This window comes from Sphaerodactylus townsendi, linkage group LG05, assembly GCF_021028975.2.
Source record: "Sphaerodactylus townsendi isolate TG3544 linkage group LG05, MPM_Stown_v2.3, whole genome shotgun sequence".
NCBI lineage: Eukaryota > Metazoa > Chordata > Lepidosauria > Squamata > Sphaerodactylidae > Sphaerodactylus > Sphaerodactylus townsendi.
This window is the reverse complement of record NC_059429.1, coordinates 130162293-130188486: the sequence shown is the minus strand read 5'-3', so window position 1 is coordinate 130188486 and position 26194 is coordinate 130162293. Positions and strand designations below refer to the sequence as shown.

At 45.7% G+C, this 26194-nt stretch overlaps 1 protein-coding gene across 1 annotated transcript in view; it reads left to right on the top strand.

Annotated features, from left to right (window-relative positions):
- The window catches only part of KCNQ2 (potassium voltage-gated channel subfamily Q member 2), an 87830-nt gene that overhangs the window by 36514 nt on the left and 25122 nt on the right, over window positions 1–26194 (top strand). The window contains 3 exon segments of the mRNA XM_048496583.1: window positions 2135–2164; window positions 12867–12935; window positions 13870–13899. Coding sequence (XP_048352540.1) covers window positions 2135–2164; window positions 12867–12935; window positions 13870–13899 — 129 coding nt within the window.

Genomic DNA, 26194 nt, shown 5'->3' with positions numbered 1-26194 from the left:
CTGAGATGTTGACTCGTAGCAGATGAAATAAATACCAGCAAAGGTCTTCATTTTTAAAATTCACCATATTTGTGGGCACATAGCAGATGACATGCATATTCGTAAAGGTCTTCATTTGTTCTATGCACCTTATTTGTGAAGTTGACACATAGTAGATGACATTCATGTCTGTAAAGGTCTTCATTTTTTAAAGTCACAACTGTAGTATGCAACATTTTCATTGCGTAATTGGTGTGATGTACGTAATTGCTGTTCTTGAATTTGTAGAAGTTAGCTTTCACATATGCAGGGTGGGGGTGGGGTGGGGTAGAGTTTAACTTGCAGATAATTTGGGTCCCTTCACTATGCATCCTGCCAGAAGTTTTTATCATTTTCATGGATGTCATTTTTTTACCATCTTTTGGGATATTTGTGTTGGTAGATAAACTTAGAGGTTTATTTGCAAGCCAAGATTGGGTGTGATTGTCTGTTCAGTGTGTTTTCAGAGAACAATTTAGGTTAGCCTAAATCAGGGGTGTCCAACTCTGGTACCCCAGATGTTCATGGACTACAATTCCCATCAGCCCCTACCAGCCAGATGTTCATGGACTATTTGGGGAATTGGCCTAAATGCATAACATGTGAATAGACCCTAACAAATTCAGAATGTCAGAATGAGAAAGGCAATCTATGGGTTGCTGAAAATGTAATGAACATTTCTTTGGAGGGCTGGAATTTCATATTAAAACTTAACAACATGAGATGTCTCTTTCGGGTGACCAGAGTTGAGAAATGGTCCCATTTTGCAGGAGACGCCACAGGGTGCCAGGGGTCTACTAGAAATTCTTGACTAATTTACCCCATCCAAATTCTCCTTGGATTTTGAGATCTTGAATCCTGGATCCGGTTTCCAGAAAGGCACTGATGCATTAGCTCCTCGTCATTCTTATTTTTATGTCCAGATATGGCTAGGATAGCTGCGCATGTTGTATTTTCAATGATATGGTTACAGGATCACATCATTCCTCCTGTCCTACTCATATGTGATTAAGGGGGCTTTGACTTGAAAGCTTATATACACCAAATTATGTGAATTTTTGCTGTAAGCTCCCGTGAGCATGATTTGATTGGGAAATGGTGGGTTAAGGATGGATGGATGGATGGATGGATGGATGGGTGGGTGGGTGGGTGGATGGATGGATGGATGGATGGATGGATGGATGGATGGATGGATGACCAATTTGGTTGGGAAAGGGTGGGTTAAATGTGAACAAATGAATGAACGAATGATTCAGATCCTCTGAAGATGCCTGCCACAGATTCAGGTGAAACATCAGGAGAAAAGGCTACTAGAACATGGCCAGACAGCCCGGAAATCACACAACATCCCAGTGACCAATTTGGTTGGGAAAGGGTGGGTTAAAGGTGAATGAATGAACGAATGAATGAATGAATGAATGAATGAATGAATGAATGAATGAGTGATTCAAATCCTCTGAAGATGCCAGCCACAGATGCAGGTGAAACATCAGGAGAAAATGCTACTAGAACATGGCCAGACAGCCCGGAAAGCACACAACATCCCAGTGACCAATTTGGTTGGGAAAGGATGGGTTAAAGGTGAATGAATGAACGAATGAATAAATTATTCAAATCCTCTGAAGATGCAAGCCACAGATGCAGGTGAAACGTCAGGAGAAAATGCTACTAGAACATGGCCATATAGCCCGGAAATCACACAACACCCCAAACCGATTTGGTTGGGAAAGGATGGGTTAAAGGTGAATGAATGAATGAACGAACGAATGATTGATTGATTGATTTTTAGTCTCTAAGGTGCTACTGGTTTCCTGCAGCCCAACTTGAAACCATGCCATAAGTTCGATGCTATTTATTGATCCAGAATTAGAACTATTCATAGTCCAGGGATCAGTTTTGGGAGGGCCCATTATAGCCCTTACTGCTAAATGGACATCTGTCTGCCCTGTGCAGTCGACTTAACTTAGATGCTAATTTTCTTTGTTCTGTTTCTTTTCTCCCCCTTCCTTCAAAACAAACATTTGTTTTTTTCCCCTTGTTATATTCCTCCATCCCCCCCTTTTCCCCTTCACCCCACGTTTTTTCTTATGAAATGAAAAATGCTCGAATCAAAAAGTTCGCAAGCTCAAACGTATGGTCCTTCCAGGTATGAAGTGCATGTGAATCTTAGCTGGTGTGTTGTGTTCCCCTGTGTTCATTATTCGGCGGAAGGGAACCTGCTTTATTTCTCTTTCTCGAAACAGACAAAAGCGACCAAAGACACAGGAAAAAAAAGCCCTCTACAAAATCCAGTAGCTGAACAAAACCGGAGGTTGTGGTTGACAATGGAATGCAGTTTTGTGCGCCAATTGTTGACTGCGTAGAAGCAGCGTGGCGGGAGTGTGGAAAACGGTTCTAAAGGGACACGTTATCAACAAGCACTGGAGGATGTAGACGGCTGAAGGATCCTGGTTTCTCTAGCAACCGTTCTACGGAGCATGCATTTGTACTGTAATCGGTGGTGTGATTTTTTGAAAACCTGGGAAAGGGGTGCAGGAGTGGGTCTTCCTTATCAGCATGGCCCTGTGGTGTTTGTCCTTTAACCACCTTTAACCACGTACGAATAAACAGGCACAGCTGCTGATCTAAGGGCAACTCGGTCGCTTCACAAGTGGACCCAAAGCGTATTAGTCCTTTACATGTATGCCATTTGCTAAATTCCATTCCGCACCCCTACTGTTTATGTTCCTTCTTCTTACGTGTTCTGCTACTAATTTTTCTCCCTTCTGTCGTAACCGCTACTTATCTTTTGCAGAGACCCTTAGGGCCAAACTAGACTAGGCGCAGGAGATCTGGGGGTCAGATCTTTTGTCCCTTTGGATTTCTATTAATAGCGTCTTTTTTCTGGGGGAGGGTTGGATCGAGGCTGCGGTTGTGTGGACTGCTCCATTTCCTCCTGTAAAAATCTCTGGAGGCCAGTAGCAACACATCTGAAACAACAAATTTGTTCCCAAATGTGCCAGGCCCGCACATGCAAAATAATGCACTTTCAATCCACTTTCACAATTGTTTGCAGCTGGATTTTGCTGTTCCACACAGTAAAATCCAGCTGCAAAGTGCACTGAAAGTGGATTTAAAGTGCATTATTCTGCATGTGCGGAAGGGGCCTTAGTGATTCCCCGGGTACTAATCAATATCTTTCGGATGCTCTTCTGCTATTAATAGAAATGGCAAGAAATAAGAAATCCTGTTCTGGATTCTGTTCTATCTCCTCCCTGTTGGATTAGTCTCTACTGAAGTCATATTACAACTGCAATGGTTATATTTCTATGGCCTCGTAAGAGTTTCCTGAACAGGTCTGGTAGCCACCTGAAAGCGGATTCTTTGTAGTTGGGCCCCCTGTTCAAACGTGGTAATGCCTGAAGCTCTGACCTCTTCCAGGTCACAAGTATCATCCTACCTGAGAGCCAGAGTAGTGCAGTGGTTAAGAGCAGGTGGATTCTAATCTGGAGAACTGGGTTTGATTCCCCACTCCTCCACTTGAGTGGCGGAGGCTTATCTGGTGAACCAGATGTGTTTCCACACTCCTACATTCCTGCTGGGTGACCTTGGCCTAGTCACAGTTCTTCAGAGCTCTCTCAGCCCCACAAGGGCTCATTCCGCACATGCAGAATAATGCACTTCCAAACTGCTTTCAGTGCTCTTTGAAGCTGTGCGGAATAGCAAAATCCACTTGCAAACAGTTGTGAAAGTGGTTTGAAAACGCATTATTTTGCATGTGCGGAAGGGGCCAAGGGGCCTGTTGTGGGGAGAGGAAGGGAAAGGAGCTTGTAGGCCACCTTGAGTCTCCTTACAGGAGAGAAAGGTGGGGTATAAATCCAAACCCTTCTTCTTCACGTGGTCGCTCACGGTTGCAAGGAAAAGGACGAGATAAACAGTATGGCCCAACATGATCGGAGCTTCGGTTGCATCGAGGGAGGGCAGGAAGTGATGTATTGCTGGTTCCCTGGGATGATGTCTGAATTGGCTGCACACCGCAGCTTGTGCAGACGTTCGTTCCAAGCTGTTTGAAGGCAGGGTGAGCGCTGCTGGTCACTGGAGGTTTTGGTCCTTCTGAGCCAGTGGCCAGGATGCTAGCAGAGAAAAGGAACGGCTTACTGACCTTCAGTATTTCTGTTGAATCCTCATGTGCTCCGTAGCAGCTCTTCCCAGCTGCGAGCAAATATTTACACATCACAGAAGAAGGAAATTAGGAAAGGTCTGAGCTGCGTAGCCAATACCTCCTGCCAAATACCTCCCTCCCTTGTCAACTCCTGCTGTGTGTTCATCCATCTTTTCTTCCACCACCCCCCTGTGCTTCTAGAGTGTTCTTGGCTGTCTCTCTCTTTCTCCTGACCCTTTGAAGGTGGAAGAATTGGCTGGGGGTAACCAATCCACTACTTCTTCCACCCGGAACAAAAAAACACACTTCAACGGCAGCAAAGCATCGCAAATACACCCACCTGCTCGGGGGTGAAGACAGGCGTAAGACTTCTCCGTCAGTCAGTGGAGGACAATAGGGTGTCTCCCCACAAGTGGAATTGTTCGCCTTTCTGCGGCATCAAGACGTATGCACTTTTTTTTTGGCAAACATTTAGTATGGGGCTTTTGAAAATGCAGGGCCTGCAGCATTTGCTACTTTTGCTACGAGGTTAATCCAGCGCTGGCAAAAGAATAGGGTGGATTGGGAGGATTTTAATCTGCATTAGCAGTTGCCATTGTACGACTGCCCGGTGAAATTTATCCCCAGTTAATTCGTGCAGGCAAACCGCAATTCAGCACTTTAACGACATGCAATTCTATAAATAGAGGCTAGAGAAGAGAAGGAAGTTTTTCTTCTTCTATTATTGGAAGTAGGAAGGGACCTAACTGCATTATCTTACTGGGCAGTGGTAATACTGCCAGTCAGTTGAGAAACTGAGGGGACTTAAAAAGGGCAGGGGGAGGGTTGCCTTCAAGTTGCAACTGGCTTATGCCAACCACGTAGGTTTTTCAGGGTAAGAGTCTTCAGAGGCGGTTTAGTTCTGTCTTCAGAGCAACCTTGGACTTCCTTTGGTGGTCTCCCATCCAAGTAACAAGCAGGGCCGACCAGAGGTGGGATCCAAAAATTTTAGTAACAGGTTCCCATGGTGGTGGGATTCAAACAGTGGCGTAGCGCCAATGGGGCTGGGCGGGGCATGATGGGGGCGTGGCCAAGCATTCCGGGGGTGGGGCATTAATAATTTCTCTGTTACTGTAAAAAACTCTTACTGTAAAAAAAAAAAGTTCCTAATTTCCAGCTGGTATCTTTCTGTCCATAATTTAAACTCATTATAGCAAGTCCTATCGTCTACTGCCCACAGAAACAACTACTCCTCTAATTGACTGCCTGTCAAATACTTAATACTTTCAAATACTTAATTTTGTTTCTAGAAATCAAAAGAAAAATACTTTCCTTAAACAAGGAACTATACCATATTTCTAAAACATGTTTTTAAAACAGCCCAACAGGGAGAATGATCCCGTTTTCTACCTTCGCTAACCAGCCACATAGGAAACAACAGGACTTTATGATTTTTGGCCCTAATGGAATTTCTAACGGAAAAGCAGACCCAATTAGTAACCCCCTCTCGGCACACACAAATAATTAGTAACCCCCTCTCGGGAACTGGTGAGAACCTGCTGGATCCCACCTCTGGGGCTGACCCTGCTTAGCTTCTGAAATCTGACAAAATGTAGATAGCCTGGGCTGTGCAGCTCAGGACTCAAACAGTATAACCTGTCCATGAATACATCTTTCGACCCGATACCCTCCTCCTCAACGGCATATATTCAAAATTGCAAAACTGCTTTGGAATGAGGACAGGGAAGTGTATCGGGGGCGCTTCGGGCACTGACCAGTCGGTTCCCTCTAAAACCGCGCTCCCCGTTTCTGAAAGTTACATCTGTCTTCACCCCCTCTACATTTTTTTTCAACAAAATTTGCTAGTGGGCCCAAAGGGCGCAATCCAGGGTAGGTACGGTACCAACTCCCGTAAGGATTGCCCCCTGCCCGTTGAAGAACAACGCACTATATTTAGTTACTTTGCGCCGGCCAGAAGCAGTTCCTGATCTTCTCCTTGTGTTACTTCCTCTACAGTAAAGCAGGGTAAGTAGCCGTGTGCTAGACCCCCCCCCCCCAAAAAAAAAAAACATGCAGCAAAGAGCAAGTGAGGCAGTTTCCTTTTACTCTGGACCAAACGCCCTCCCGAATCCTTGCATCCACTTCTGTGTGTTACTCCTCTGGTTCCCCATCCCCACCCCGGTTTGTGTGTTTACCCCACCCCACCCCATCACTTCCCGTCTTAACAACTGCTTTACTTAACCACGACAATTAACCCCCTGTGTGGTGTGTGGGCTCGCATGCCTTTGTGGGACTGTGTATTGTGTCGTTCAGCCCGTGTTGTGTTTTTCTGTGTGTGGCGTCGCAGCCGGTTGCTTGAAGGCATGAAACCAGCCCTGACCTCACCCCGCCTTAATAACATTTGTGCTTTCCGATGGCGAATCGCCTCTCTTTCCCTTTGTTACGGACAGCGAACGGGTAGATGGGGTCATTTTATTGTCAGTGCTGCACCGACAACAGCAGAATATTCTGTGCAGTGAGCGACTGTAGCCAATGGGGGCTTGGCCCAGATATCACGGGAAACCACGGTTTGTTTCAAAAAGAAACCCCCCCTAACTAACCATTGTTGGTGTGATTGTCCATATGTAGATGAGTCCACTTGCTATGGTTAGTTTGGATTTGTCATTGCAGGATCTGAAACCATGTTTTGAATTTGGTTTCTTACAATAGGGTCTTAACTGTGGTTTTGTGTGTTGCATGAATGTGAGGAAGGGGCTGGGGCCCAGTGGCAATGCTTCTGTTTAGCATACAGAAAGTCCCAAGTTCGATTCCTGACCTTCCCAGTTAAAAGGACAATGTAATAAGCGATGTTAGAGATCGTTGCCTGAATCCCAGGTAAAGCTGCAACCAGTTTTAATGGACCAATCGTTTGACTTAGTATAATCCAGTCCCATGTGGTCCTTTGAATGCCAGCTGTTTCTGATCGGTTTCCTTGCTCGATCTACCCTGGGATAACAGCAGAATCTCTGTATTGGAGGCGAGGGAGAGACTGAATGAAACCAGCATTCGGCGAGGCAAACCACGGCTTTCTACAAGCCGAATCCTGGTTTTGAAACACAACCATAGATAAAATAAACCGTGGCTTCTCGTCATGTCCGAATGGAGCTCCCGAGTGAAAACTGTCAACGGCTGACAAATCCCGGGTCCCCTGAGGTCGCATGCAGTGTGGTTTTCCCTAGCGGTCGTTCGATTCCTTGTGCCTACCGAAGGTCTTTGAGTGTGGCATGATTCTTGCAAAGGAGATAACATCTTTTCTGGGAAGACGGAAAATCTTAAAAATACTTCTGTGTCTGAACCGGGGTTGCCAGGCTCCAGGTGAGGCCTGTAGATCTCCAAGGGCAACAACTGAACAGTAGGGCGGGCAATTTTTTTGGGTAAAATTCAGATTCGGGTCCAGTGGTGGGATTCAAAAATTTTAGAAACAAGTTCCCTCGCCAGCCCCACCTCAGCAAAGGGGGCAGAGGCGTACCTAGGCAAACCTGAGCCTTGGGCAAAACCTGAGTTGGATGCCCCCCCATGGGCAGCCACCCCACCATGACCCCCCCAATTTTTTTTGCACTAGGTCATTTCTAAATCATCATCACATTATAGAAAATGCCCCAACTCACAAATCTGAACACAGCAATGGTGAAACACACAGGTTCTTTGATAGAGACTGGTGAGATAAAAGGTACGAAAGGCTGAAAATCAATGAATTGCAGTACCTGGAAGGGATTAACCCAGTTCAAGGAGTGACATTATTAGTTGCAATTGCTATATGGAACCTTCACGTTCAAAGGCAGGATGCCTTTCGGGGAGGCGAGGGCGGGGAGGCGGAAAAGCGGACCCAATTAGGAACCCCCTCTCGGCACACCCAAATAATTAACCCCCTCTCGGGAACTGGTGAGAACCTGCTGGATCCCACCTCTGTTCGGGTCTGATTGACCAGAATTTTATTTGTTAAACCCGAATATCCCTGAACCTTTGTGTCGGGAATATTGGGATTCCTGAAAACAATTGGGTCAAGTAGGCTTGAATCTGACTTTTATCAATCCCCCCCCCCAATTTTGCCCTCCCCCCACCAATTGGACTCCAGCACTGGGTCCCATGGGTACAGAGTGGAGCCCGCTGTGCCACCCACTGGTTCTAACCCCCACGTGGAACCAGCGGGCGTCCTGTGCGAAACTACACATGGGACTCAAACAACTTCATTCTGGGATCTGATATTTTGACTCCCTTGACTTTGCCGCTCTGTTTTTCGGAAGGAATCCCCCCTCCCCGGCCCCCCCAAAACCACCAATAAGCTACTTTTCTGGGGGTTTTCCCCCATTGGGCTTTGCTGAGCTTCCTACCCCCCTAGAGATCAGTCTCCCTGCAGAAAATGATTGCTTTGGAGAGTTTTTTCCCATGCATCATACCCAGAGTTGGCAACCCTAGCTTAAAATATGTTTTTTCCAAAAGTCTCTTCTGTTATTTGGAGTATATTTTTGTTCGTTCCATACCCCACAAAAGAGTTTTTGCCACTGTCTCCGACACAACCCTTCTGCAAAATGAAGTATCCTTTTTTTTCTCCCCTGTGGTAAAATAATAATCTGTTCCCAATTGACCGCACAGAAATTGTGGGTAACTTGGGTACAGCCTACTTTCTGTATTTCTATTTATGGAGGCATGACAAATTGATCTTACCGATGACTTTTAAGGTGGCCACGTCTCCTAGCAACAGTGACAGGGCCCAGATTCACCTTTGTCTAAAATATATGCCCAAAAGCAGGGTTGGTTGCTGAAGATGATCTGTCACTATTTATGTTAAAGAATGTCAAAAATGTTCACATAAGGAGAATGCCAGTGTACATTTTTACAGGTGAATGTACAGTGCAATCCTAAACACAGTTTTGCCCCTTCGAAGCCTATTGAGTTCAGCGGACTTGGAATGGCGTTCAGTCTCTTTAAGATTACTCTAGTAAACAAGGATTTTCTTTTCTTTTTTTAAAAAAAGTTCTTTCTTCTTTCATCTTCCCCCAAGGTGTTATTCGAATTAATCTGATTAATTTCAGTTTGAAAGTGTGTGCGTTCTTGTAAAACAAGCCTTGCGGTTGTGTGGGTCTTTTTGCATGCCGTTTGTGGAGGCAACCAACACATTAAAAATATTGGGTGGTTTGCTCCTTGATGCTACACAGATCTGGTGTTGGCTGCCTCCGGACTTAACCGTCAAAACGTTCTCCTTTTCTACAAATCCAGCCAGGTGGTCTTCTCAGCGAGTAAACAGTTCACCTGCCCTTTTCAAACTTCTGGGCAGTTTATAAAAACCTCAGATAACCCCATCTTCCTTAAAACTGAACATGCCCTCCTGAACATACCCCATCCTCCTTAAAACTGAACATACTCAGTCTATATCTGGACTTTTGATGATCACAGGAACCCTTGTTCCTAGCAAAGCACGATTCAACAGCTTTTCTGTAGGCCTGATTTTTACCACTTATTTTGCTCCTAGTGGTCAGAAGAAGATAGCACTCTGGTCTTTCAGTGGCCAGCCAATCCACGCAAATGCTATCCCTGCACACGAGATGCAGTTATGCACAGGAAATATCTCCTAATGGTGGCAGAGTAACTGGGTCTGGTAGCTTATCCCCTGCTTAATGTTCTGCCAAATTATGGCTCAAAACCGATGCAGGAACAGTCTGTAAGTAGATCTCTTCCCGTGTTCAGGAACCCTTGAAAAGCATGCTTCGTCATGGGAATAGGAAATACGTTGCATACAGGTTGTATGTTCGTAAGTTGCGTGGTGATATAAGCGGCCAAGGGTTGGACATTATAACATTTGAGCCATTACAATACGTGCTAAAATTATAAAATAATTCAGTTAAAAACACGTAAACAACACCTGGAAGAAGGCCAGTTCAGTTCTGTTTACTGATGGACATTTTGACCAGCGGCTTAAAAAAAGAGAGATTTTCCCATACTAAGGGAGGTGGCTTTATTCCAGCTACAGTTAAGCTACCGTATATACCCTGTTTCCCCGAAAATAAGACATCCCCTGAGAATAAGACGTAGTAGAGGTTTTGCTGAAGTGCTAAATATAAAACATCCTCTGAAAGTAAGATGTAGCAAAGCTTTTGTTTGGAAGCATGCCCGTCGAACAGAACACCAGAGCATGCAGCTGTGGAGCGGAAAAATAAGACATCCCCTGAAAATAAGACATAGTAGAGGTTTTGCTGAAGTGCTAAATTTAAAGCATCCCCTGAAAGTAAGACGTAGCAAAGCTTTTGTTTGGAAGCATGCCCGTCGAACAGAACACCAGGGCATGCAGCTGTGGAGCAGGAAAATAAGACATCCCCTGAAAATAAGACATAGCGCATCTTTGGGAGCAAAAATTAATATAAGACACTGTCTTATTTTCGGGGAAACAGGGTATAGCTAAATCATTAGCACAATTTACTTATGGTGCCCAAGTTGACCTTTATTCCGACTTTGCTCCCTTAGAGAGAAAGAGGGCCGGGCATCATTACCCTTTCTTTACAATATCTCCCGTAAGGGAAATTCTAATATGCAACTTTCCCATGGTGCACCCATCACACACCTGCAAAAAATTAGCGGTTCCCATGATGGAGGGAAATTTAGGCTGAGCCTGCAGGTTGATACTGGACTTGGCCTGGCCAGGTGTAGCTTTAAACTGTGGGCTCTGCCTCCAAAGTCCACGTGGACTTCAAAAACGGAGCCCACAATTGACTGCTGGACTAGGCCAGGCTGCCAGGAGAGGGGAGAGGGTTTTTCAGTGCTTACCTTCGACACTGTTTTGTACAGGTACGCCTTGGGCAGGGCCGCTTCTGCCCCATATGCTCTTCCAATGGCTCTCGCTGCATCTGTTGTGGATGCTCTCTTTCTCTGCCTTGAGCCTGCAAAGGAATTTGCACATTCCCTCAGTCAGTCTCCAGGATTTCTCTCTCCTGTTTCAGGCTAGGCCCGTGGTGGCGAACCTTTGGCACTCCAGATGTTATGGACTACAATTCCCATCAGCCCCTGCCAGCATGGCCAATTGGCCATGCTGGCAAGGGCTGATGGGAGTTGTAGTCCATAACATCTGGAGTGCCAAAAGTTTGCCACCACTGGGCTAGGCTAACGGAAAGAGCTTGAAATCCTTCCTTTACCACATCTCTGGAAAGGGAAATTCTAATGCCCTGTTTCCCCGAATATAAGACATCCCCAGAAAATAAGATGTAGTAGAGGTTTTGCTAAAGTGCGAAATATAAGGCATCCCCCAAAAGTAAGACGTAGCAAAGTTTTTGTTTGGAAGCATGCCCGACGAACAGAACACAGAAAAATAAGACATCCCCTGAAAATAAGACATAGTGCATCTTTGGGAGCAAAAATTAATATAAGACACTGTCTTATTTTCAGGGAAACACGGGTATGCAGTTTTTCCATATGCAATTTTTCCATCGCAAGGTCTGGGCCTTCTCTCTCCTGCTGCGAACCAGACAGACTGAGGAGCTGGGCCTCTTACGGCGGATAATATGGGAGCAACTTGACTTACTGCCCACACTCTGAGACCTTTTGCTCCCAGGGCTTTTAATTGGAATCCTTTTTAATAGAAATAAAACAATACCTTAGGGTGAAAATGACAGTTACAAATTTTAAACTGCATCCTGTCAATGAGAGCTTCCGCCTGAAATGTTGAAGGGGCCGCCATTAGATTTACGCACAATTACAGTCCCTGACATGTTGCGGGTGGCTCCGCCTCTTGTGGCAGCCATTTTGTGGTTGCGCCCATCACCCTGTGTCAGACAGCCAAAAGCACTCGTAACTCAATAAGTTGGTGACCCCCGCTCTAACCACTATATAGCACTGATTCAAAGCTTACATCCCCCCCCATAAATAAAGAGACAGTAAGGGGGGGGGACCGATATTTAGGCTTTGGTTTTACTAATTGGCTGACAACTGTACACCAATCATGTTTTAACATTTATATAGAAACTGATTTTAGAACTCATTCGTGTTAACTACATTTTGATCCTGCGGAGTTTTAACCTGGTTGTAAGTTGACCTGAGTGGGGTACATGTTTAATAAATTAAAACGAATAAAATAAAAATAGAAGGAACCTCAAGGGGCGGCGATGACCTTCAAGCACCTTGTAATGTAAAGAGAATGCTGTAAAATAGATACGCCAAGAAAGTTCTGCTTAATGGCTAAAAAGAAATACCCCGAGCAAATTCTTCCAGTCTGAAAAGAAATTGCCTACTTTCTCCAAAGGTTTAAAGCAGTGGTTCCCAAACTTTTTTGGCCTACCGCCCTCTTTCCAGAAAAAAATATTACTTAGTGCCCCCTGGGAATTAATTTTTTAAAATTTTTAATAGCAATTAAACAGAAATATATATGTATTAATGTTTCTACCTGTGGCCATCACCGCCCCCCTGGATCGCTGCAGCACCCACCAGGGGGCGGTGGCGCCCACTTTGGGAATCACTGGTTTAAAGCTTAAAATCCTAAAATTCCTCCCCGCTCCCCATGATTATTTTACTTCCCTGGTTTTGGAGTATTTCTAGAAGCAGCTGGAGGTATTAAAAACTGCTCTTGTATTTCTCTGTTAGTTCTGTTAGTTAGGAGAATTTTAGGGTCAGGCAAAAAGTTACCCCTCCCTGACTGTGTGTCAGTCTCTGAAGATGACGTTTTCCCCTCCACTTTCTCATTTTTTTCCCTTTTCCTCCAATTTAGACTCATTCCTCCTTTGAACCAGTTGGAGCTCCTGCGGAACCTGAAGAGTAAATCCGGATTGACTTTCAGGTCAGTAGAACCGTCTAGAGACCGAGGGATGGAAAAAGAGAAAATGAAGGCAGGCCTCAGAAACGATAAAGGATATGCAGAGAACAACAAGACTAACACAAGATATCACTATTTCATAGCTGAGAGCAATTGTTTGCTATTGATACTATTCCGTTCAATAATATTGTAATATACCGAGATTTGGCATACCACCACAGACTTGATGGCCGTTGTGGTCTCTTCCAACTCTATAGGGCTTTCCCCACTACAGAAGGGAGCTACGGTCGACTCGGTTCCCTTCAGTGGAGGGCGATTCCAGGCTGTCCCCACAGCAACTGAGTTGGCCCCCTGGAACCGAGCTAAGTGGGCGGGATCATCTTGGTGCCTGTTTTGCTCCTCGATCGTGATTGGCGCTTGTGTTACGGCGGGAAACGGGAGCGTTCTTTTTCCCCCCACAGTTTTTACAGTTTACAGTTACATGCGCTTTTTGCCCGCCACGACTCTCCCGTTCTGCGCATGCCACAAAAGCGACTCGTGAGTGGTTGAACGGATGAGATGTCGTTTCGATGCTTCCCCACTTCGAAGCTTCGAAGCGGTATCGACCTTGTTCCAGCAGAAAAGTGTAGTTCATAACTGCGACAAGGATGTGGCAGTTCTGGGGTGGGGGTGGGGGCTGAGACAAAACAATGTTGAGCTCGGTGGCAGTGGGGATTCGCTGAGGCGAACCTAGGTAGAAACCAGTTCAACTCTGTCAGTGGGGAAAGCCCCTGTGATTCTAAGGCAGGCTCATATGTCACTACCGTTATTTGGTGACATGGTTAGACAGTGTTTGTTAAATAGCTTAGCTTTCCCCCAGGAACTTCCCTACTCTCTTGACTGGGCTTTTCCCATGAAGCATATTAGAAAGTGACCTCTCTATGTCTGTACTTAATGTTGTTTCTGCTTCTGTTTAAAGGAAAGAACAGCAACCCGAGCCGTCTCCAAGGTCTGTATGTTTCCAGAATGCCCATTCTCATACTCCCTTACTTTTTCCTCTCTCTGTCTTTTTCTCTTTCTACCTTTGTGTTCCCGTGTGCTGTGTGCATGTGTGTAATGCCCGTGGCCACAAGGGGCGGAGAGCCATTCAAATAAGCATTGTGTACCTTCGACCCGCTCATCTGGCGCTGAGAGACCTCTGTGCGCTTGTCTCATGCCTTACCTGCTGACAGCAGTCCTTGGGTCCTGTTTTCCTCTTTTCTGGTGGCAAATGTGCTGTTTCGCTGTGTGGTCTGGCGGAGTCTCAAGCAGGGAGGGAGGAACGAGGAGCAGCAGTGGCGTAGGAGGTTCAGAGCTCGTGTATCCAATCTGGAGGAACCGGGTTTGATTCCCAGCTCTGCTGCCTGAGCTGTGCAGGCTTATCTGGGGAATTCAGATTAGCCTGTACACTCCCACACACGCCAGCTGGGTGACCTTGGGCTAGTCACAGCTTCTGGGAGCTCTCTCAGCCCCACCTACCTCACAGGGTGTTTGTTGTGAGGGGGGAAGGGCAAGGAGATTGTAAACCCCTTTGGGTCTCCTGCAGGAGAGAAAGGGGGGATATAAATCCAAACTCCTCCTCCTCCTCCTCCTCCTCCTCCTCCTCTTCTTCTTCTTCTTCTTCTTCCTCTTCCTCTTCCTCTTCCTCTTCCTCTTTATGGCCGCCTTGGAACGAAAGGCTGAGATTAAGCGTAGGTATGCTTGGGAGTAGACTGGCAAAATGCCAGGGATGTAAAGACACTGCGGAAGGGCTGTTTGATCTATCGGAGTGTTTTTGCCGACTTGTGTTTTCTGAATTGGGGATCTCAGTTGTCATTCTTACCTGCCATTCTTCCTTCATTTCTTCCTTTCTTTCGGTTCGGACAGCAATGAAAGAAAGAGTCTTCATTACTTGTCAGCACTGATCCATTCTCATGTTGCGTGGCATTCAGGTAGAGAAAGGGTGTGGTCAGATAGAGAAAGGGCGTGGCTCACTGGTAGAGCTTAGGGCCCAGAGGTCCCCGGGTTCAATCTGGCATCACTTATTTGAGAAGAAAAACAAAACACTCTCCACTGGCCAATATAGTAAAATCAAATACTGATAAGTATAATGTGACAGAAAGTGCTGCAGTGTGGTACAAACATACGGACTCTCAAATACACAAAACAAGTCCCAGTATGTATTGTCGAAGGCTTTCACGGCCGGATTCAACTGGTTGTGGTGGGTTTTCTGGGCTGTGTGGCCGTGGTCTGGTGGATCTTGTTCCTAACATTTTGCCTGCATCTGTGGCTGCCATCTTCAGAGCTGTATTACAGAGGGAAGTCTGTTACATACTGTGTCCAGTGAGAAGGAAATGTTTTAGTGGAGTATATATTGTTCATGTCCCAGGGTAGGGAACCAATCAGTAAGCGTTTGGGTGGAACTTGCTAAAATAAATCATGGTTTTGTGTTATTCCAATGGCTGTCCCTGTCTCGTTGGCCTTAACTGCCTCGAAGCAAACAGCCATTTCCCTTCTTTTCAAGTTCAGATTGGAATCTTGCAAGTACATATGTACTTCTCTTCTTACCACGAGGATCGATTACAAAGGTACGGGGAGCGCCTTGCTCTAGGAATATTCAAAAGGCTTTCCTTTGTGGTTTCCCTCTACAGTGTGCTCATAAATATACTATTTGACAGGCTTTTATCTCATGTGTCTCGTAAAGGACAGATGGATGGTTTTGGATGTTCCGTGTGTCAGCGTCTGCAATAATGTAATGTTCGTGCGTTCTGTGCTCTTCGTCCCTTTTGTCTGATTGGTTTGACAAAAGGATGCTTCCCTAAGCCGTGTTATTTAGTGTCGTGGTGCTGTTTCACAAAGAGGCCTAGGATGTTTGTCAGGAAAAAGGAATCGGGCGCCCTCGAGAAAGAGGGTGGATTCCATTTTTGGACTTGCTCTGTAGGCCGTAGCATGGGATGCACTCTGCCACTACGAAAGTGAATCCACCATAATAATCAAGGCAGGTGTACAACAGGTACTGTCACAATACCCCATATGTCCCACGCCGGTCTCTGCGTTCTGCGGAGGCCAATCTGCTGGTGATCCCCGCCCCCTCTATGATGCGGCTGGCCTCCACCAGGGCCAGGGCTTTCACGGCCCTGGTCCCTGCCTGGTGGAATGCTCTCCCTCCAGCTGTCCGGGCCCTGCGGGACCTCAATGAGTTCCGCAGGGCCTGTAAGACTGAGCTTTTCCACCGGGCCTTTGGGGAGACCAGCCGCTGATGTGGGTGCCCGAAACAAACATGCTGAGAAACACTCTAGACCCACTGTCCCTCTCTTAAGAGGGGGTTTTAATAGTCGGATGCCATCTATTTTAAAACTTAAATAAGGTTTAATATTGAATGCTGCATTTTAAGTCTTAATTTATTTTTATCTTGTTTTACTGTTTGTTGTTAATGTTGGACACCGCCCTGAGCCCTCCGGGGGAGGGCGGTATAAAAATACAATAATAAATAAATAAATAAATAAATAAATAAATAAATAAATAAATATTACACCAATGCGTACTCCAACTCACTAGGTGAGTATCATTTCAACATTATCTTTCTATCACAAATATACAAAAAAAAATTCACTGGTAAGTACACTGTAAGTACACTATAAAACCTCTAGATTGGGTTTTTATTTCGGCAGTCCTTTGTCAAGCCAATAATTGTTGTACAAAGTATTTCACTTGAATGGCTCTTCTTTAAATAGAAGAAGAAGAAGAAGAGTTTGGATTTATATCCCCCCTTTCTCTCCTGCAGGAGACCCAAAGGGGTTTACAATCTCCTTGCCCTTCCCCCCTCACAACAAACACCCTGTGAAGTAGGTGGGGCTGAGAGAGCTCTGAGAAGCTGTGACTAGCCCAAGATCACCCAGCTGGCGTGTGTGGGAGTGTACAGGCTAATCTGAATTCCCCAGATAAGCCTCCACAGCTCAGGCGGCAGAGCTGGGAATCAAACCTGGTTCCTCCAGATTAGATACACGAGCTCTTAACCTCCTACGCCACTGCTGCTCACATGAGATCCTGATATCCAGAGAGAAGGACTATTTAAAGAAGAGCCATTCAAGTGAAATTTGAAATTCAGTTTGGAAACTATCGTAAGAAAAAACAGTTGTGCTCCTAGAGGAGTAAGGAAAAAGAATACTTTGTACAACAATTATTGGCTTGACAAAGGACTGCCAAAATAAAAACCCAATCTAGAGGTTTTATAGCCATACCTGACGGTGTACTTACCAGTGAAATTTTTTTGTATATTTGTGATAGAAAGACAATGTTGAAATGATGCTCACCTAGTGAGTTGGAGTACGCATTGGTGTAATATTGTGACAGTACTATGAAAGTGAAGGCTTCGAGCTTCTAAACACCAGTGAGCGCTTCCCAACATAGATTGCTTTCCCTTTCTGGATTTTAAATGTGCCCAAGAGATTGTTCTGGCACTGTACGCCTCTGGGGGTGTGCAACGTTGCTCACTTGAAAAATGGAAGCAGCTTTACTGACCAACTAAACAACAAAAAATGTGTCTCTAATGAGTTCCAGTCGCCCAGTGGTGCAGTGAGTAAGAGCAGATGGATTCTAATCTGGAGAACTGGGTTTGATTCCCCACTCCTCCACCTGAGTGGCAGAGGCTTATCTGGTGAAAAATATGTGTTTCCATACTCTTGCATTCCTGCTGGGTGATCTTGGCCTAGTCACAGTTCTCTGTGAACTCTCTCAGTCCCCCCCCCCCCCCGCCTCACAAGGTGTCTGTGGTGGGGAGAAGAAGGGAAAGGAGCTTGTAAGCTGCCTTGAGTCTCCTTACAGGAGAGAAAAGTGGGATATAAATCCAAATTCTCCTCCTCCTCCTCCTGATGCAGCCCACTTAGGTTCTCTAGATTTTGTTCTTGTGGGGGTGGGGAGGGAGGGAGGGAGGCGGGGAGGGAGGGAGGGTCAGTGGACTCTTGGGAAGAGATTTGGGCACCAAGTGGGGGAACTGCAATATGAAGGGTAATCAGTGGAAATATAAATGCTTGGAGTGTAGAAGGAGCTTTGCTCAGAATGACCAATCAGCTGCTCATTGACGAATTCGCACTGACGAGAAACCATATAAATGCTTGGAGTGTGGAAAGAGTTTTGCCGAAAAGGAGAAGCTTAAGGTACACCAAAGAATTCAGACAGAGGAGAATCCATAAAAATGCCAAGCCACGATCTGCATTGGAGCATTCACACAGGGGAGAAACCATACAAACTTTTCTAGTGTGGCAAGATCTTCAGCCTCAAACCCAAGTGTTCATGGCATTATCATCTAGAGGCTGTTGTTAATCTTGTGGCTGTCTTGATTTGGTTGCGTTGTTTGGACAAGTATTTTAGTAAATTTTTATGTATTAGCTAACTGTTTTTGAATGTGTTGTACGCCACCCACACCCTGAGCTTGATCTTGGTTGGGGAGGATGGGATAGAAATCAATCAATCAATCAATCAATCAATCAATCAATCAATCAATCAATCAATCAATCAATCAATCAATCAATCAATCAATCAATCAATCAATCAGTCAATAGGTCACAACCCCCTCTTCTGAAGGTGGAACTGCCCTTACACCTCTGGAACTGTGTGACTGGATACAAGCCCCAAATCTGCTGCAGTTCTTGATGCTCTCCTTCTGGTAACCCTCCTAATGCAAATAATGTTTGTTATCATTCTTGTACCACACATCTTCCAGCTCCTCACCAGCCAAAGATATCAGAAGGCTTGAGGAGTGGTAAAGTGTGATGACATCAGATTTGTTAGGCCTGGTTCACACAAGTTGGGGGGAGGCAAAGATGATGATGATGATGGACTCCCCTCCTCTTTGGTGACCTGTGGCACCCAGTCAGGGCTGGGCCTATCACTAGGCAAACCTAAATTGGGCACCATATTAAAAGTGAGAGGCTCCTCATCTACCGGCTTGAAGGGTAACTTGACATGAACTGGCTTATAGATTATCCATATTGGCTGACTTTTGTCTTTTATGGCTGCCATGATGGAACCTGGAGGAATTTTTATTTTGTTGTTGTGGGGAAGGCAATACCAAACCACCCCAGAAACATAGTCTGCCTTTACTTTGTTCCACAGAAAGTTGATAGTACTGTCAGTTGAGGTTGGGCAGTTGAGCAAACTGCAAAATGTAAAAAGATACCATATCCTGGCTGGGGAAAAGCTCAGGTTCAAACCAGAACTGGGCAGATGGTGAAATCTTCCATTCATGGAATTTATGGATTCCACAGATTAATAATTATTAATAATCTATTAATGTATTAATAAGAAAAATAATTTCATGAAATCAATCCGTTTTAAGCCCTGCACTTTTCACACGCCTGATGCTGGAGAAAATGTGCCAATATTTTGACATCCGGCAAATGTCAGTAATTTTGCCTTTGAAATGGGGAAAAACAATAACAAAAATGTACAAAGAACTCTACTCCCGAATACAAAAAAGGGAATAGAAGATTAGATTAAATTCATTCAAGAAGTATCTACAGCCCTTTTGAACGACTCCCTGAAAGATGTGATTCATCGGTTTTTGCAATTCCAATAATTAATATTTGGGAGACCAAGAAATGGCAGTCTTCATAATAAACTTGAGAGTCAGTGCTGAATATATTATGATTAGATTAAATTGGAATTGTTCCCGTTGCCCCCAAGAACTGTTGTGTTGGCGGATAGAATGTGGAGCGTGTGGTTAATACAGGAAATGTCAATATTTGAATGTGGAGGAGAGGGGAAATAATTGCAAACAAAACTTTAAAATTAACTAGAGGGTGCAAACATGAAATGTTTGGAGACCCTCAAGATGCAGGCGAGGAGGCAGTGTTTTCATTTCTCAGAAGGAGCTGTTTATAATATTAGTTATGATTTCAAATTCGTTCACCAGCCGTACGATTTCCGTGCTTTGGAGAAACGGGAAAACGAAAGCCGACCCCGCTGCTCCGTGATGAACGTTGGCTTCCAAACGACTTTCTCTAGTCGATCGAAGTTTCCTGTTTGGCGTGAGCCGTCCGGTCTAATTATTTTACTCTCCCCTCATTTCCAGTAAAAACAACCCTTCACTTTGTGGATGCTGCTCAGGAAATTCTAGGTACCGTGGGAACTGCTTTGCACCGAACTAATACGAAACTGCACGGCTCGTTCTCTTTTTCCGTCTCTTTCTCCCGCTCCCTTCTGTCGTGACCACTCACCTGCTTAGTAGAGGTGCTCAATGGGCGAGTGCCATCCGCGTGGCCAAACTGCGCCAACGGACGTTGCTGGTGCTCCTCCGCCAGCCCAATTAGACCCGCAAAAATAGTGATTGTCGGAGAAAGGAATTTCAGAAAAGCAGTGATCTCGTGCAGTCAAGGTCTTTTCTTAGAAAGGGAAAGATCAGAGGCACAGAAAGACTGAGTAGTGAAGGTGGGGAAAGAATTCCTGATAATGTGATGATCGATCTGATTTGGAATCCCCCCGGTTTAAGATCCTTTTGGAAGCAAGCGCATTGCAAGTCCATTAGAGGTCACTGCAAAACGGACTTTTGGATTGGACAAGGTTCCTCCAGCACTTCTACTAACCAGCTAACTGTCAACCCATTCAAGCAACCCCTCTTCCCTTCAGTAGGTGCGTGCATAATTACCATTCGAAAGGGCGTTTGTGGGGAAGATAGTGCCTGAATTGCAAATTCCTGTTTGTGCAGTGATTTTTTTTTAATCTGGTGGATTCTGACTCTTCATCAGAGTCATCTGTGTGTTTTCTCTGATGTCATCATCTGACGTCCTTAAGGAAATGGCAGTCTCTTTGAATGTCAGCCTACCTAAAATGTCAACCTGCCTAAAAATATCTGTTGTTTTGCCTGTGATGGAAATGTCTGGGTGGTTTATGCACACCTTTATGGTGAGCAAATGACTAATTCTTTTCTGTCCATGCTTCCAATGGTGGATTTCTCCTCCTTTTCGCAATGTTGTGTGTGCAGGGTCAGGTTAGAAGGATACAAGATCCTTGGGAAATGCAGTTGCTGAATCTCAGTTTTTGGAATCCAGTCGTGTTCCTAAGATCATTGGTCTTGCTTTGGTTTTGACGCGTCTGAAGCTCTTAACTGTCGGAATTGAATGGTCCAAACTATGTCTTTCCTTTTGACTATTAAAAAAGCAGGAGGCAAGAGATCAACACTAGGAAGGCATAGTTAATGGGTGGTCATCCCTTCTCTGGGTACGCAGGGAAATGGCAGGTAGCTTGCGAGAGGGAAAGAGAGACTGCAAGAGAGAGAGACTGGAGATACAGAATGCTCACTTCTTCAGTACCTCTCATTCAAAATCACTGGTGCATCTGACTCCTTGTTCACCTTGCTTTTTTGCTCAGAGCTCTGGTAAAGGCAGGGCAGACAAAACCAGGGGGGGAGGGTTTCCAAGGAGTCATATCCAGCCTGTGTCCGCTGTTCTCAGATCTGGACAGAGGCGGGATCCAGCAGGTTCTCACAGGTTCCCGAGAGTAGGTTACTAATTATTTGTGTGTGCCGAGAGGGGGTTACTAATTGGTGATTTTGCCCCGTGATTTTTGCCTTAGTTACGCCCCTCCTCTCAGCAGTAGCGCGCAGAACTTGAAGCAGCCTGCGCCTGCGTGCATTCATTTCCCACCCAAGGACCGACACAGCGGCTGCGTCCTTGCCACAGCCCTGCCCAGGAATGCCCAGCCACTCCCCCGTTGTGCCCAGCCCCATTGGCACTACACCACAGTTTGAATCCCACCACCATGGGAACCTGTTACTAAAATTTTTGGATCCCACCACTGGATCTATATGATATTGCCCCTGAGCATAATGTGTTTTTAAAAAGTGTCAGCAACAAAGACAATTTCCTTCCCCAGTTGCTTGCATCTTTCTCCATTCTCTCAAAGGCAGAGGTGGGATCCAACCAGTTCTCACCACTTCTCTAGAAGTGGTTACTAATTTTTTCTGAGTGCCGAGAAGGGGTTACTAAAGCAACCTCCCTGCCCAATAGGAACTGGAGGTGCGTGTGTGCGGCGGTGCCACTGTTTGAATTCCACCACCATCGGAACCTGTTATTAAAATTTTTGGATCCTACCACTGCTCAAAGGCACCTTGTTACAAATCTCTTTGGGGTGGGGGGCGCTAAAGGGGTAGTCTACTGTTTTCCCAGTTCCACCTGATCTTCTGATGCCCCCCTCCAACTGCGTGTGTTTCGAGGCACCGTTAGTCGCACGTCACCGTTTCGTCTCCTAATTTGGTGAGCCAGCTCTATCCTCAACAGGGCACAGAGTTCCCTGGAACAAAGTTCACTCTGGTTTTGAATACCAACTTTTTTTTCTGTCTAGAAGTTGGAGTCGTAAACTTCAGTTGGCTTGTTTGTGCTGTTAAAAAAGCAATCCTCAGAACGCGCTACTGGGCACACTTGCTCATTCTTCCCAACTGCTGTGCTTCAGTCTTGCAAAACGTTCCCTTGTGATCCACAAGCTTAGCCAAAGTAGCACTGGATGGCAGGGTGGCGGCAGAAACTTATCTAGCTTTTGCAGTTATGTGGTACTTATGGGGATTATTATCATCGCTAGCGGTAAAGCTCGTTGTATGAACTATTGGTGGGTTAACGGCACCGACGGGAGGGCGGCAACTCCTCCTACCTTTCCTCTCACCTTGGTACTGTGTCACCACCTCCCTCCTGGTTTTCCTCCTCTTCCGGGATGTCTGCATTGGCATGCAAGGGTTAATGGTGCTCGCCAAGGGGGGCGGCCCCTCCTTCCTTTCCTCCCATGTTGGCCTCATGTCATCAGTTCCTTCCTCCTTCCTCTCCTCTTTCCGGACGCTTGTATCACCACACAACAATTAACGGTGTGGTTGTGGCCTCCAGCAGTTGCGACCTTCCCACAGGGTGTGGCCGATCCCTGCACATGCTCCCCTTCAGGCAGCTGCAGATGGTACTGTGGCTGTAATTATTCAGCTGTGGGAGAGAAGGGTGAGTGCGCAAGAGAGTAACGGCCACATGCCACTGTTTGTGTTGGTTCTTTTACCCATTCTGCGTAAGCCCCACCCCCAAGTCATGCGTGCATGGCAGTTGGCTGGAACTGAGTGTCATGTGTGGTGATTGGCTGGAAGTGAGTCATCGCCATCATAGCTAGCCTTTTATATAATAGGATTCCCCTGCAGTCCTTTTGAATGTTGCCAAAAAGAAGGTGTTCTGTTGAACGATTTTTTAAATATTCATTTGTACTCTCCCCTTCTCACTGGAACTCAAACAAAACAAACAACAAACAACAAAGAACCTTTATTGGCATAACAACATTATATACACAGATCCACTTAACCAAATAGAGGGAAACTAAAATAAATGTACAGGCAGAGATGGCTGATGTTCAGGATTTGCTCCTAAAGCGCTGTTTTATATACAAATCCAAAAATTTGGTGACTGCATCGTTTGCATCACTACTGGGGCTGTCCAAAAGAAAGGTAATCTTTTGCAAGTCAGATGCATACTCTTTTTTGAGTAGCAGGGGTGATAAGTATTTGACTCTGGGTACTGTGTAAAGTGGACAATAAAGTAAAATATGGTCTATAGAGTCAACACACCCCGAAGCAGCATATGCATAGCCTTTGACGGCGGGTTTTAGTGAATCTCCCTGTTGATACGGCTGATGGAAGGGCATTGCAACGGGCCAACATCATTGCTGTATGGAGCCTGGGCATGGTTATCTGGTGTAGGTATTGAGCCCCCTTATTACCAATGTAGGTGATACCTAGAGCTAAAGGAGAACAAGCCCTGGAAGCCTTTTCGATTAGGATCTGATGTTCCTGGTCAAACAGCCTTCTCTTCAGAAGTTGGAAAGTCTCTTTAGATGGTAGCATGGCCAGATAATCCAAAGAATAGCCTAATTTGTTTCTGGAACTCAATCAGGGTTACAAGTACAATAGAGCTAGTCACTCAGTCAAGAAGCCAATTGCAAATATGATAACATTTGAAATCTCTGTCTGCCACATTCGGGTATTCTGTGTGCATCATCTTTGCATAGTTTGCAGGAGCAAGATGCTGGATTTGTAAAACCAGCTTCCTTGAAGTGAGAAGCAGACTAAAAGAATGTGCAAACTGTGTATTTATTCTCTGTGAGGTATGGGGCCCTGAGATTAAGGAGGAAGAAGTGAAAAGAGAAGAGCATAAGCATAAGCATTTTATTGTCATTGTGCACGCACAACAAAATTTACAGCAGCATTCCTCGATGCACACAATTTCAGACTCATACCCCATCCTCACTTTCCCCTTCCTCCACCCATCCCTACACAGCCCCAAACACATCAACACGAAGCCGCAGAGTTGAGCATAGCCACAGCTGTAGAGTAGAAGCTGTCTCTAAGCCTCTTTGTCCTAGTTTTGATAGACCTGCATCGTCTGCCGGATGGTAACAGTTAAAAAAGAGAGTGTGCTGGATGAGACGGGTCTCTCAGAATATTTTGGGCTTTCTTTAGGCTTCGGGAATGATAGAGTTCTTCCAAGGAGGGGAGAGGGCAGCCGATAATCCTCTGTGCAGTAGTGATCACCCTTTGGAGCGCCTTCCTATCTGCCACTATGCAACTGGAGAACCATACACAGATGCAGTACGTTAAGACACTCTCTGTAGCACAGTGGTAAAAGGACACCAGGAGTTTTCCATTCGGTTGTTGTTTCCTTAACAGTCTCAGATAGTACAGTCTTTGCTGGGCCTTCTTAACCACCGCGGCAGTCTGTGCGCCCCAGGTCAAGTCCTCTTTAATCATGATGCCCAGAAATTTAAAGAGGAAGAAAACCAGAGTCTCTTGCCATTCTTTCAGCAGGGCAGGTGATGTTGGCAGATGTGATTATCCCCAGCACACAGCCTGCTGTTGGTGGCACATCTGCAGAAGAGACAAACCAATGGTTGGTGCTCTAGGGAGCACATTAAACAAGGTGACTGCACAGCCAGAATTTTACATTCAGGGCTGGGCATTCATGCTGAAGAATGCAAAGCGAGAAGAAATTCTATCGGAGCTGCTGTTTTTTGCATTTGAGCAACGACGCAAGCAGACATCGGTGTGTCAAGGTGCCGCAAGGGAAATGGCGGATCCATTTATGGAACAGCACACACAGAAGTGTGCTTGTGAATACGTATACAGTGGGTCGCTGTGCCCCTGGAATAGAACGGCACAACATTCCAGTGGCTGCGATGTGCCCAGATAGCTACATCATCGCCTTTAGGGACTGTTTGCTTTTCGTAGCAAAATTCAATCAAAACTGTTTTGTGGAAGGCTTTCGTGCCCAGAATCCGCTGTCTGTGGTGGGTTGTCTGGGCTTTGTGGCTTTTGGTGCGAGGGAAGTTTTTCTGGTGGTTTGGGCTGCTAACGTTTCACCAGCCTCTATGGCCGTCTTCTTCAGAGGTGTGTCATGGTAAGATGTGTTTCTCGCCACAGCACAGTGTGTGGGAGGGTATATATTTTGTCCACCGCATAGGTGGGGCAGAGGGGTGAGGCACAGTTGCACAATTCTGGGTGGAGTTCATTTGCAGTTGCAAATGCAAGTGAAAATAAAAATGCAGTTTAAATGAAAAATGCAGTTGAAAATGCAATAGCATTTGGAATTGCTGTTTCAGTTGCATTTGGAATTGCTGTTTCAACAGCATTCACAATTGCATTAGCCTGTGCAAAGCTTAAAATTAAAACTTTGCCTCTCTTGGGGTAAAGGATCAGTGCATGTTCAGAAGTACATAACACAAGATGCTGAAACTTAGCGGAATCACCTGTCTGAAGCATGTGCCTAGCCATGCCTTAAGGAGCAGCAGTGGCGTAGGAGGTTAAGAGCTCGTGTATCTAATCTGAAGGAACCGGGTTTGATTCCCAGCTCTGCCACCTGAACTGTGGAGGCTTATCTGGGGAATTCAGATTAGCCTGGACACTCCCACACACGCCAGCTGGGTGACCTTGGGCTAGTCACAGCTTCTCGGAGCTCTCTCAGCCCCACCCACCTCACAGGGTGTTTGTTGTGAGGGGGGAAGGGCAAGGAGATTGTCAGCCCCTTTGAGTCTCCTGCAGGAGAGAAAGGGGGGATATAAATCCAAACTCTTCTTCTTCTTCTTATACTAAGAATTAAGGGGCTTTCCCCACTACAGAAGGGAGCTAAGGTCGACTCGGTTCCCTTCAGTGGAGGGCGATTCCAGGCTGTCCCCACAGCAACTGAGTTGGCCCCCTGGAACCGAGCTAAGTGGGCGGGATCATCTTGGTGCCTGTTTCGCTCCTCAATCATGATTGGTGCTTGCGTTACGGTAGG